General features: G+C 32.6%; 1 protein-coding gene across 4 annotated transcripts in view; it reads left to right on the top strand.

The window, feature by feature from the left end:
- LOC115218247 (sister chromatid cohesion protein PDS5 homolog B) overlaps window positions 1-11,276 on the top strand; it is a 75,204-nt gene extending 63,928 nt beyond the window's left edge. For 3 of the 4 annotated variants that reach the window (XM_036508456.1, XM_029787983.2, XM_029787982.2), the window contains exons 32-33: window positions 265-382; window positions 10,410-11,276. In XM_036508456.1, coding sequence (XP_036364349.1) covers window positions 265-382; window positions 10,410-10,442 — 151 coding nt within the window. In that variant the 3' untranslated portion in view covers window positions 10,443-11,276. Of the gene's footprint in view, window positions 1-264; window positions 383-2,445; window positions 2,500-10,409 lie in introns of all 4 variants that reach the window. The other variant, XM_036508457.1, reaches the window with a different exon arrangement.
- Window positions 11,277-12,983: the final 1,707 nt, after the last annotated feature.

Genomic DNA, 12,983 nt, shown 5'->3' with positions numbered 1-12,983 from the left:
GGTGAAAACTCAGTGTGTTTTGTTTAATGTATTTGTGCAAAAATATGGGTGTACTCAATTATATGCTGACAGTGGGGGTCTGTTGAGTTTTCTAATATGTGCAGCGTCTGGAGATTGTCATTCCACAAATGCAATTTGTTCTTCAATGAACTGCAGTCATTAGTGGAAAGATACAATGTGATAGTAATAACAATAATAGTAGTATGGTAAATTATATGGAATTTTCAAAATGCTTTTGTTTTTGTTTTTTGTTTACCGGTGTAGTAAAAAACCAAGTAGTAGTGTGAGTAATGGTAGTGAGAAGGAAGAAACTTCTGCTGAATCAACTTCATCCATCCAATCAGCAAGCAAGGAAAAGGAGGTGGAAGAAGCTGAAATTAATGTAAGTGGTGTTTGATTTATTATTGTGAAACTTAAAAGATTTTTTTTCTTTTCTCATTGGCTTGTTATGAAATTATGTTCTTATGTATGATATGTTGGCTTACATTATCTATGTATTGGTGATAATTATTTTTTCACCTAATTTTAAATGAAGCTCATTGATTGTTCAAGCTTTTGTGTTCAAAAGGCACCATATAATTCTGTGTCTTGATACTAATTAATTAGCAATGTTGCTTTCACATCAGTTTGGCAGAATAGAACAACTGTTCAAAAAGGTACTATTTTTAGCTACATTTCTGTTGTGCTTTTCATTTTTGTGTGTGGGATTTATCAGATTTTGACAGCATTTCAATAACTAGTTATTATTTGTTCTTTTCAATATTGGTTCTTTTATATTTTTAAAGAGCTCTTTTCAATTTGTCGTTTCTCTAAATGTTCCAGACTAGCCACTAACTCGATATTTATATGCAGATGAGGTAATAAAATGATGAATTACTTGATAAAATTTCCATTTAACGCTTATTGCACATTATAAGCTTGATTTTGAGACAGGAGAGAGAAACAGGCCCCTTGGTAGGACTTGAACCATATATCTTATTGTGTCTTGAGCAACTCTTACCAATAACATATAGATTGCCTGGAACTGCAAATATTCTGGAATGTGCTTATAATGTCTAATGTCATTAAAAATATTTTTTAACATTAGACTTTATTAAGGTGGCCAACTGGCAGAATCATTAGCCCGCTGGGCAAAATGCTAAGCAGCATTTCGCCTGTCTTTATGTTCTGAGTTCAAATTCCACTGAGGTCACCTTTGCCTTTCATCCCTTTAGGAGTGATAAAATAAGGACCAGTTGGGCACTGAGGTTGATGTAATCAACTGTCCCCATTCCCCAAAGTTTCAGGTCTTGTGTCCAGAGTAGAAAGGAATATTAGATTTTATTAATATTTTCACTGCAACAAATGCATGGAAAAGATGTTAAGACAGAAACAAAAATCGAGAAACCGCGTGATGGTTGTTCAGAGTATTATCTCAAGCAGTGTTTATTTGGGTGTCAGCCTATGCGATACACTTTTGATACAAAGATTTGTATTGTGCCTGAGGTACATAAATTTCCTTCCAATCTACGGCTATGAAGAACAAAAACTTTTTTATGATTGCATTAAGAAGTATCAAGCTACAAGAAATGATTTCCTACGATATCATGGTATCGACCAGACTAACGGATGTTGTTATATATCGCTGGTCACAATGCACTTTGCATTCTTTTAGTTTTCCAATGATGCCACCCAAGATATTAATAAATATATGGATTTTCAAAATACAGACTTGTTACATTAGACAGAAATCTGATTCTTGATTGCAAAAATTATAAGCGAACCTGATGTTAGTAGTGCAGTGAGGTTCCAGATGCTTCCATTTCCAGTTTCTCACTGTTATTTATGTTGAGTTTGCTGAGATCTGTGTTCAGTTAATTTTCCTTATAGCTAGATATTCCATTTCTAGAATATACAAATACTCTCATATTTTATGTTACACAATCATCTTTAATTAATATATTGTTTGCAATGAAGATTTATAATCTAGTATTCGAAAATGATAATGACAACAACCATTAAAAGCTCCTGTGTTTTCTATACATACTAAAGTCTGTTACGTGTGATTACTTGTGTATTTAATTGTTGTAGATGAATTAAATTTAACATTTGTGGTTTCCCCCAAATTCTTGTATATTTTAAATTTTGCCTTTTCTACATTTTTCCTTCTGATATTTCACAGAAGATTGAACCTTTTTTTTCTTTTTCTTAACTTGATTTACATGATAAAGAATTTCTTGTCTTCGATAGGCAAATAATGTAAAGTCATTAAAGCTCACCTTTTTTTCTATTGTCGAGATTGATTTAGAGTTTTGGAGTTGGGGGGAAAAAAGGGAATGATTATATAGTAGATAGCTTGTGTTAAAAGCTGTTCTGAATATTGTTCTTAAATAAATATTTATATATACATATGAATAAGCATTGTAATCTACTCTGTGGTTCTGAATTTTAAATCCTTTCTTTTAGCCCTAGAGAGCTTTGAAACTCTCTTTCATGGATAATCCTTGGGAATCCTGATTGGTAAAGACCATACTTTGTATAATACTTTTGTGTTGTCTTATAAATTTTTAGGGTGAGCTTTTAAATTGTGCAAGCTGGCCTAGAAAAGGTTTTCTATTGTATGTAGCTACAAGAAAACAAACTACTATGATAGACCTTTTCACTCTTTGGTTACTGCATGTGCTGGCAAACTTTGTATGGCAAATATCCATTTTACGTTGAACAGAAAATAAAGTGCATACTCTTATAATTATTATTGTAAAAAAGTTTTGTATATTTGTAAAACAAAAACATCCCAACAAATTATGAACTTCTATATTGGCTCTCTCTTCTCCCCACTTTTTTTTAAGGTTATAGTCTTAAATTATATTATTGACACTTTACTAACCTTTAATCTTTTGTATTTCCTCTTTCTTTTTTTTTTTCTTCTTTCATTCATACTAAATTGTTATGTAGTTTATATTGCTCTTTGAAGTTTGTGAAAGGATGATTAGAAATTAACTTTTAACTCAACATTGAATTGTTTTCAATTCAATTAGACTCTAGCTCGATGTCCTTTATTTTCTGTTCTCTATCTTCAATCAGTGTTCTTTGTTTTCTCGTAGAGGAAAGTGCACTCCCTGTTCCTTGCTTGTACTGCGTCCCATATTTACATCAGTGCCTTGTTGACATTGTAACAGTTGGATACATTGCACAAATTTGGCCTTCTTGAACTTCCATTGGCAAAGGGCTTTATTAATACACATTCTTCTTTCTGATTAATAAGGGGAAGTGCAACTGAGAGCCACTAATCCAACCCTCCCCCCACTCCTACTTATCAAATAACATTTCACCAATCCTTCACTCTAATATAAATTGACCCAACACCATTTAAACTGCTGCCAAACACATTAGCTTTTATGCAAACTTCACATATGCCAAAGAAACCCGAAGAATTGCAGATTCTGCATTTAGTTATATATTAGTTGGAACCATTATGTTATCATTCTGGAGCATCGTAACAACAGCACCAAAAAAAAAGTCTTAGATTTGTGGGATGCTTAATTTGTACTACTAGTCCATACTTCCATCTTAAGTTTCTTGTAGTCTTGTATATCAGTGATGATGGACATCAGACGAACCTGTTTTAGTCCTGAGGGAGAAGGTCAGTTGTGAGGCAGTTTTTGCTTTGTTAAGGACATGCATTTGGCCACTAATGTTGCTGTTGTTTTAGGCCTGTGATAGCCATGAATAAGCAAGACTGTCCTCGAAAGTGCTTTCATTCTGTGCAGCCAAACGGTGATTCAGAAGCTGATTATTGTGCATCTGGAAGCCAGGTATACCTTAGCCCACCTGGCGTTCCTTATATGCCGCACTACAAACATCTACTTCATTTAACCCACAGACATGAAAACTAAACTAAAAAAAAACGAATAACTGCAGTTTATTTATCACATAATATTTAGTAAATTAACCTCATTCCACTATTTTTGTATTTGGCCAAAATGCTTTGCTTACTCAGTCTGTATAGCATCAGATAAATTAACAGTTCTTTGAGGGTGATTGGTGTTGGAAATAGCATGCAATGATAAAATTGTGTTCCAAGAACACATCAGTATATCTCCACCTTTGCAAAATTTCTAAACTATGTCAGCATGTGGAAATGAGCAACCTTAATTAAAATATAAATCTATTAAAATTATTTATTTAGAATTTAGCTCTTACTGAAATTCCATTTCAATTCAATGTCACAAAGTTGTAAGAAACGGTAGAGGTACCTTACTATTTACTTTCATCTCTATTCAGTTTAAATCTACTAATACCAGATTTACTTTTCTTTCACTAGGATTGATAAAATATCAGTAATATCCAGGCTACTACAATCCAATCAACTACACACACATCCACTCCTAAACAGAAATCCGCATTCACTTAAAGTTTATTTGTCATTGTATGACCAAACTCGAGTAACCAGACTGTACAAATCAGGAAATCTAGTTGTGTGGAAACTCCGTGGTCCATTGTTGTACAAACTCTTGATATGGTGGTCATTTAATTTGATGAGAAATGTTGCTTACATATTCTGCTTTAAACAATCAACACAAACATTATAGCCAAATAATATACACATCTTCTCAGATAAACCATCCATATTGATACGAAATACCTCCACCTGTTTCTGTCTAACTATGATAACTTAAAAAGATGCCATCCCTCATTTTTGGAAGTTTGTTCATAAAAAGCAAAGCTCCCGCATAGCCATAGAATCTCACAATATGATTTATAAATATATATATAAATACATACATGCACATAAAACATATAAGGCGTTTAACTATTTTAAAACAATCTAAATTGGACATATTGTGTGTATCAGATAATAACTTCATCAAAATAACTCTAGTTCTTCATATTGTCATGCGTGTAATAGTTTGCCCAGTGTTAGAGAGCAAACCAGTGATTGTTTTACGTCTCTTAACCGTCATCATTTTTTTTTTTTTTTTTGTTTTCAACTTTGCTTTTAATAGTCAAAGCTACATCAAGTTTGTGAATTTTTATTTGCTTACATTTATCATCAGCTTTGTCCTTTTGGATGTTTCTTTGTATTTTTTAATTATATATATATGTGCGAAACACATTATTACAAAACTAAAATAATCTGGAACTGGTTTTAGTCAGTATTTTCCTTGTAACAACAGTTCTCTTCTACTCCATGTCATTGTAATAATTCTGACCATAAATGAATATCTTTTCAGTTACTATAAATGAAAGTTTATTTTTGTCATGAAATGCCTTTTTTTTCTTCTCTAAATGTGTTATTCTGTTTCCTTATTTTATATCCAGAAATTGTTCGTTTGCACCTTGTTAACTTTTGAACTTCATAACACAAGCTATTTCAGAATTAGTGTTTATGAGATAGAATCTCGGTGTATATGTACATATGTATGTGTGCGTCTGTATATATGTAAATGTATCTGTGTGTGTATCATGCCCTAAACAGTTAAGACTTTTTATCTGAGATGTGTAGTAACGTACATTGAATAATTAAGCAAAACAAGTTTTGGCTATTTCCATAATGTGTGATTCACATAGACAAGTTGTATTTTTTTTAAAATCTTTATAATTAAAGGGTTGATCTGACTAGACTTCATGAAAAACCAAACCCCTGTTCAACTGGCCGTTGAGAGGGAAAGAAGAGTTAGTACACAATTTATAGTCATATTACAACTTCATTAAATAAGTTAATTTCATTTGCATAATAGTGATTTTATTGGCAACATAGTTAATTGATACTGTATATGTGCAGCTTTAGTGTGTGCTTGGTCTCTGAAAAGGAAGAGCAGCCACTTGTAAAACAATACCTTAGTAATATATTCATCTTCGTCTGTCGTGTTAATAGATTAGAACTTTTATTTAACATTATTTTTTGTGAACCTTGATGTCACGAATGAAATACATTCAGGCTTTCAGTATGATTCTAACACCAGAATTAACCCTTTCGTTACCGTATTTATTTTGAGATGTTCTGTGTTTCTTTCAATTAATTTTAAATATAACAAAGAGTTTAGTAAAATAACTTGGTTATCATTAAGCTAGTGTTAGGATCATAAATTGTGACTAAGGTCTGGTGGAAGATTTTAATTCAAAACTTATGAAAACAAGACATTTGTATGACAGAGCCAGAGGTGGTTTCAGTCAGATTGGTATCGAAAGGGTTAAAGATAATTTCACCCAGAGGTTTAAACATTTTTAAATTGTTAGTCAGTTGCCATCTGAAATAAGCATTCAAAAGGACAAAGCCTCTTCCTCTTCCTCTTCTTCTTATTATTATTATTACTACTGCTACTACAATACATTCTAATTGAAACTGTGAGATATAGCGATAATAGTTTAAAGGTATAATGCTATGTAAGTTTTGGAAAGCCTGCAACAAATTAACATGTGGCATTGTAGAAGTGCAGATCTGTCGAATGTATGCACAAATATTTAAATTTTTAAAAAAATTATGGCTGAACTTCACAGATTTTAAAATATTTCAAGAAGTGTAGTTAGTTGTTGTTGAATTGGTTTTTTTTTGTTTTGTTTTTTTCTGTAGAGTTGATCTTGAAACAGTCAAATATTGCTTAAAAGTGTATAATTTTTTCTAAGTTAATATTTGCATGGATGGTAACTATATATATATTTTTTGTGTAACTTATTGTTGATCAGTTTTTATTTACTAAAGCTTGGTTATGTTGCATGTAGTTTCAAGAGTTTCTCCTTAGAAAGCATGAAATTATGTATGTTCATAATCATCAATTATTTTATTGTTGATTTGTATGTGCAGTGATTATCTTAACGAGCAGCAGCTGCTGGACATGTTTCTCTTCATATATAAATGTCAATATATTTTAACCATTTGGCAAGTAAATGTCTTATCATTTTATTTAAACCGAGAAAGAAAGGCGGTGCCCTTTCCTTCCTAGTGAGTTCAGTGTGGTTGTTTGTAGAGAAACTATAGGTAGCAATGGAACTGGTAAATCTTTGAAGGTAAGATTGGGGCAGAGTAATTAGTATTGGGTTTGGTTTGGCAAACAAAGAGAAAACTTGAGTACATTGTTGGGCAAGGTATTACTTGCTAATCTAGAGGAACAAAGATTGTTGTAGTGTTATAGGACATTGGCCCAGTACAAGCGAACACTTGCCCGTCCACTGCATTGTCCCTGCTTTGTTAGGGGTCAGCAATTGTTGAAACTGAGGAAACCCATCCTCTTAGATGCAATTTTGGTTTTGCCACATCAGAGATTGTAAAGCCTAGCATTTGTAGAATCTTTGTTAGTTTTTGACTGTTGTTCATAAACAGAGAGAATATAGTGTTTTGTGTTTTCTTTCTGTATAGGATTTGTGTGTATTCAAAGTCTCCTTTCGTAGAAGTTAGGCAGGTTCAACTGAAAACATTTATGTCATGTGTGACATAATATCTACGTGGAAGTGGAAGCACTCCGTCGGTTCCGACGACGAGGGTTCCGGTTGATCCAAATCAACGGAACAGCCTGCTCGTGAAATTAACGTGTAAGTGGCTGAGCACTCCACAGACACGTGTACCCTTAACGTAGTTCTCGGGGCTATTCAGCGTGACACAGAGAGTGACAAGGCCGGCCCCTTGATATACAGGTACAACAGAAACAGGAAGTAAGAGTGAGAGAAAGTTGTGGTGAAAGAGTACAGCAGGGATCACCACCATCCCCTGCCGTAGCCTTGTGGAGCTTTAGGTGTTTTTACTCAATAAACACTCACAACACCCGGTCTGGGAATCGAAACCGCGATCCTATGACCGCAAGTTCGCTGCCCTAACCACTGGAGGCTAGTAATCCATTGTCTTTTGTTGGGAATTTGTTTTGGCAAAGAATGATATTGAAATGTCCAAATGGTAAGCACTGTCTTTCTGATGTGGACTGATTTATTTTGGTTTTTAAAATCCCCTCTCTCTTAATAATATAAGTACCTGTTAAACACTGGGGTCAGTAATAATTGCCTTACCCCCCCTCCACGCACTTGCTGGCCTTGTGCCAAAATTAGAAACCAGTGTGTCCTTCCTTCCTTGTCTTTTGTTGAATTTAGAATTGTGAGTAAAATTGTCGTATTTATTACTAGTCCGGTACAATCAAATGTTAGTATCTAAGCAAATATATTTACACTTTTCATACTGAAGGTTCCTTTGTAACAATTTTCAAATCACAGGAGTTGCCTCATTAACTTTTTAGCTCTATTTAGTATCAACTCGTCAAGGACCAAAGTATTCATATGAATAAACTTCTAAACATGAACAATAGGCGTAGGAATGGCTGTGTAGTAAGTAGCTTGCTTACGAACCACATGGTCCCGGGTTCAGTCCCACTGCGTGGCACCTTGGGCAAGTGTCTTCTACTATAGCCTCGGGTCGACCAAAGCCTTGTGAATGGATTTGGTGGATGGAAACTGAAAGAAGCCCGTTGTATATATGTATATATATATATATATATTATGTGTGTGTGTATGTATGTGTGTCTGTTTGTTCCCCCAACATCGCTTGACAACCAATGCTGGTGTGTTTATGTCCCTGTTACTTAGCAGTTCAGCAAAAGAGACCGATAGAATAAGTACTGGGCTTACAAAAGAATAAGTCCCGGGTTCGAGTAGCTCGATTAAAGGCGGTGCTCCAGCATGGCCACAGTCAAATGACTGAAACAAGTAAAAATATCTTGAGATATTTCACTTAATCAAGATCAGCCTTAATAAACCTGTGTATTTTACAAAACACTCTTAAAATCTTGAGTATAAAGAAAATTAAAACATAGAGGCAGTCTGTTGTTATAAATGTATTTGTTATTCTGTAGACATTTACTGATGAACATCTGGATAAGCACTTTAACATTTCTTTGGTTTTAATATCTGTACAAATATTAATTCAGTGTAAATGTTGTTTTTTTTTTAAATATGTCAGTAAATGTGTAATAGTGTTAGCCCTTTAGTAATTAAACTGGTCGGATCTGGCCTCTTGCACCAACCTACCTTACAGTGTCACTTTAAAAAATAAATAACCACATCATAAAAATCTTCTAGTTATGGGGGTAATGCATGGTAAAATTCAAAATAAACATGAATAAACAAACATTACTTTTGACAGAATAATCCGAATGCTAAAGGGTCAAAGCTTCCATTCCCCTTTCCATACAAAAATGGTAATATGAAACGCAGTGAGTTACAATGGGGATAGTAAAAATTTACTTCCTGGGGAAAAACAGAAAAATAATGGAGAAAATTCATTCTTGGTGTATTTTTGAAAACAATTTATGGCGGTGCCCCAGCATGGCCATAGCTCATGAGCTGAAACAGGTTCGATTCAATTCATGATTATTGTTTGCATAATTATTTTGCAATGCATCCATGAAGGACTGCATGTGAATAAGTTGTGTTTGGGATGTTTTGTGACATATCTGCAACATGAGAATATCTCCTGAAATGACCAAAACATTATCATGAAAGTGTGTTTAATCAACCCCCTTTGGCACTTAAACTGGCCGTATCCAACCTGAATATTGTACCTGTTTTATGTTGAAACTGGTCACATTCAGCCTTTCACACCTACCTTACAATGTCATTCTAAAGATAACGGTTACATCATGGAAATCTCTTAAGTTTCAAGGTGAAGCCTCATCAATTCAAAGCAGTATGAATAAATAAGCATTACCTTTGGCAGAGTAATAGGAATGCTAAAGGGTTAAGTGAAGTACATGTTACAATGAATTTGCATTTCAATATAGATCATGATGGCACTAGAGTTATTATTCCTTTACAGTCTTAGAAAGGCTTTTGTTTCTTCTTTAGTTGAAGCACATTTTCTATTGAAGTGATCTTCGAAATATCTTCTGCCATAATTATTTTCATATTAACTATAATTTTGTATAAATACATAAAGAAAAAGTATATTAAAAAAAAAATCTCCTGACATGTCTAATATTTGTGTTGTTCCTGAAAGCTCATGTCCCATTATTCATACAAATATCTTCTGCATTATTCTCACCAATATCAGAAATATTTAATGTTTGTATTATCCTAAAGTTTTGAACCCTTTTCTCTCAGTATATTCAAGCTTTCCAATTGATCTTTGGAACAAGTTGTTTTTTGTGGTGTAGTTTAGAAATTGCAAACTAATTGTTATCAGTAACAACTGTAAATGCTGTTATGAGTGGTCAGTATTATAAACTGTTATATAAGGATAATTTATATGGAGAGAAGGGCATATAAAAGCATTTAAAGAATGAGTTAGTTGCAATCCACCAATTGATCAATGTTTAATAAAAGATCCAAAAAAATTATAGCTTTTTTTTTTGTATCCTTTTTTTCATTAATTTCTTATACATAATTTTTTTCTCTCTCTCTGCATCTCCTTTGTTATCACCTAAGTTTTCTGTTTGTTTTATATTTTACAGGTTCGACGGCGAACTCGACCCAGAAAGAAGTGATTACATCATTTAAAAGCTGTACAAGAAGGCCAGAACTCAATCCATAACTTGATACAATTGTATAAAAAACAGAATGTTAGTAGCTCATGAAAATCTGATGTTTAGTATTTCAGTCATTGCTCTAATGCAGAAATCTTTGAGCTCAGCTCTTGAAGGAAAGCTTTCATTCTGAAATGGGATCAAAACAGGAAAACATATCACACGATATGCTATTTTCTTTCTTTCTTATGACAGTTTCTGTTAGGAATTTTCCCATCTGTACAGTAAAAGCAACTAAATCATCTTTGCATTGCAATGATAGAGAAGAAATTGGTCAGAAATTGTGTTAAGAATAATACAATCACAATTTTAGTGTGAGTTTTATGTTGGTGGTATAACTGGCTTTTACATTTTTAAGGGATTCTATTGTATAGGTTTGTACAGATAAGCGTGATCCCTAAAAGTTAACTAAAACCAGAGCATGAATATAAACAGATCACACCAACTGTTAAATAAAAATTACAATTTCTTAAAAATTGTAAAAAAAAAAAAAATAATAATAATAATAAAATACTTAGGAAGGTTAATTTGAGTTGGTGATGGGGAGGGAGAGATAATTACAAAAAAAAAAAAAAAAAAAAACAAATTTGAAGAGAAGAAAATATTTTCACTTGGCTAACATGTATTTCTGTGTCTACATGTGTGTAGTTAAGTATTGTTTCAGAACTTCATTTCTCAATCTCATTCCTGGAAAAGTTGTTAAAAACAAACAAACAAACAAACCAAACAAATAAAGATCATAATAATATAAAAAAAAAAACAAAAGCAGTGTTGGCCAGTTTGTTGTGTGTTCTACACATTGCCATCAGACATTTTGCAGTATTTTTTTATCATTCACACTTCTGAATACAATGAAACTGTATGAGAGACAAAGAGAATGTAGACTCATTTACATGCCACCCCCACCCCCCTCACCATTTTCTTTCTTTTCGATTAATGAGTTTTAAACGCATTAATTGTGTTAGGGTTATTTTTTTTTGCCTGTGTTGCATATGTATAATCACACATATGCTGTCTCACAAACACACACACACACACACAAACACAAACACATATAAAAACCAAATTTTTTTGTGTACTTTATAAATAAATAATTAGCAATAATATTCCACTCATGAAGGATGCCTTCCCCTCTTTCTTTTTCTTTTTTTTCTTTTTGGGATCCCCTCATCATTATTGTCATAAATTTATCACCCTTTCTTCTCTCCAAATTCCTTTCCATTTAATGAAGCTACTGAAAAGTACCCACAACCTTGTCTGCTGACCTTGTGGTTAATTAGAATGTTTTCTCACAATACAAGAAAACAAAACTATTGCAGTTTAATCCCAACTTAGATTACATTTTCTCACATTTCTATATAAGAATATTTTTTATTGAATAAATTAAATTTAGATAATGAGTCTGAGTTTGAAATTATACCTTTCAACTTATTTATTAGTTGCTCTTTTCTCTTCTGTACCACTTTTTTTCTTTTTTTTTTTTGTGATCTTTCCACCTTGTTTCATTTAATTTACATTTATTCCTTTATGTGTTCCAGCTCATAAGGCTGTGGCCATGCTGGAGCACTACTACCATTGAGAAAACTTTCTTCCCATTTTCTTTATAGTGAAAGGATTTCAATAAAAAGATTATTTGAACTTTTTAACTCCCACCATTATACCATCTTCAAGGCTAATTAACTGATCTGTTATATATTTCTTACCAACTTGCAGCATGGGAGCTTATTAAAGACTGAAGAACTACATCCAATATCTGGCATTTAGTTGATTTTACATTCCAGAGAGTAAAATATCTTTACCAGCTGCTAATTTAGTAGACTATCTCGTTACCTTTCATGAATTATGACTAATAATGATGTTTATGGAATTCTTTCTTTAAATAAGTCTCAGTTTTAAAACAAAAATATTGTGGTTGCAATACTCTTAGTTAATTATAATTTTAAAACATTGACTAGTTTATGTGATTAATGATTTATATCATTGGATTTAAATTAGAGACCTGTAAGTAATTAATTGTAACAGAAAAGCAAAATCATTTTTCATAATCGTCGTTTTACTTCGAGTAAAACTGGGTAAATATTTTAGTCTTTTCCAGAATCATTTCTAATGAAGATTTCTAATGATGATTAGGAGTTTCGTTAATTTTAGAGAATATTGAATATTTTACTTGTAAATTAAAATTCATGAAAGTAATTACATGCTCTTAGAAATAAGTTTATGTATGTATGTGAGCTAAATGATTAAACAACGGTCTGATTGATTTCAGCTTATTTCATTACCACCATTTTAAATTAAATATTTGAAGTTTGAAATTAAATACAAATTCCACTTGAAATACAGCCTTACTGTGAGGACTGTGAGCAAAAATGTTTTTAAATTCTTATTTCAGTTTTCATTTGATTTCTTCACTAAATGACTAGAATTTAAAATTGAAAATAAAAATCCTTTAGCTTTCTCTGATGCTCAACTCATGCAGTTTCTGACGAATAGCCTCTTGTTAAA

This window comes from Octopus sinensis, linkage group LG13 (assembly GCF_006345805.1).
Source record: "Octopus sinensis linkage group LG13, ASM634580v1, whole genome shotgun sequence".
Taxonomy (NCBI): Eukaryota; Metazoa; Mollusca; class Cephalopoda; order Octopoda; family Octopodidae; genus Octopus; species Octopus sinensis.
The sequence above is the reverse complement of the archived record's forward strand: the minus strand, read 5'-3'. Positions and strand labels throughout refer to the sequence as shown.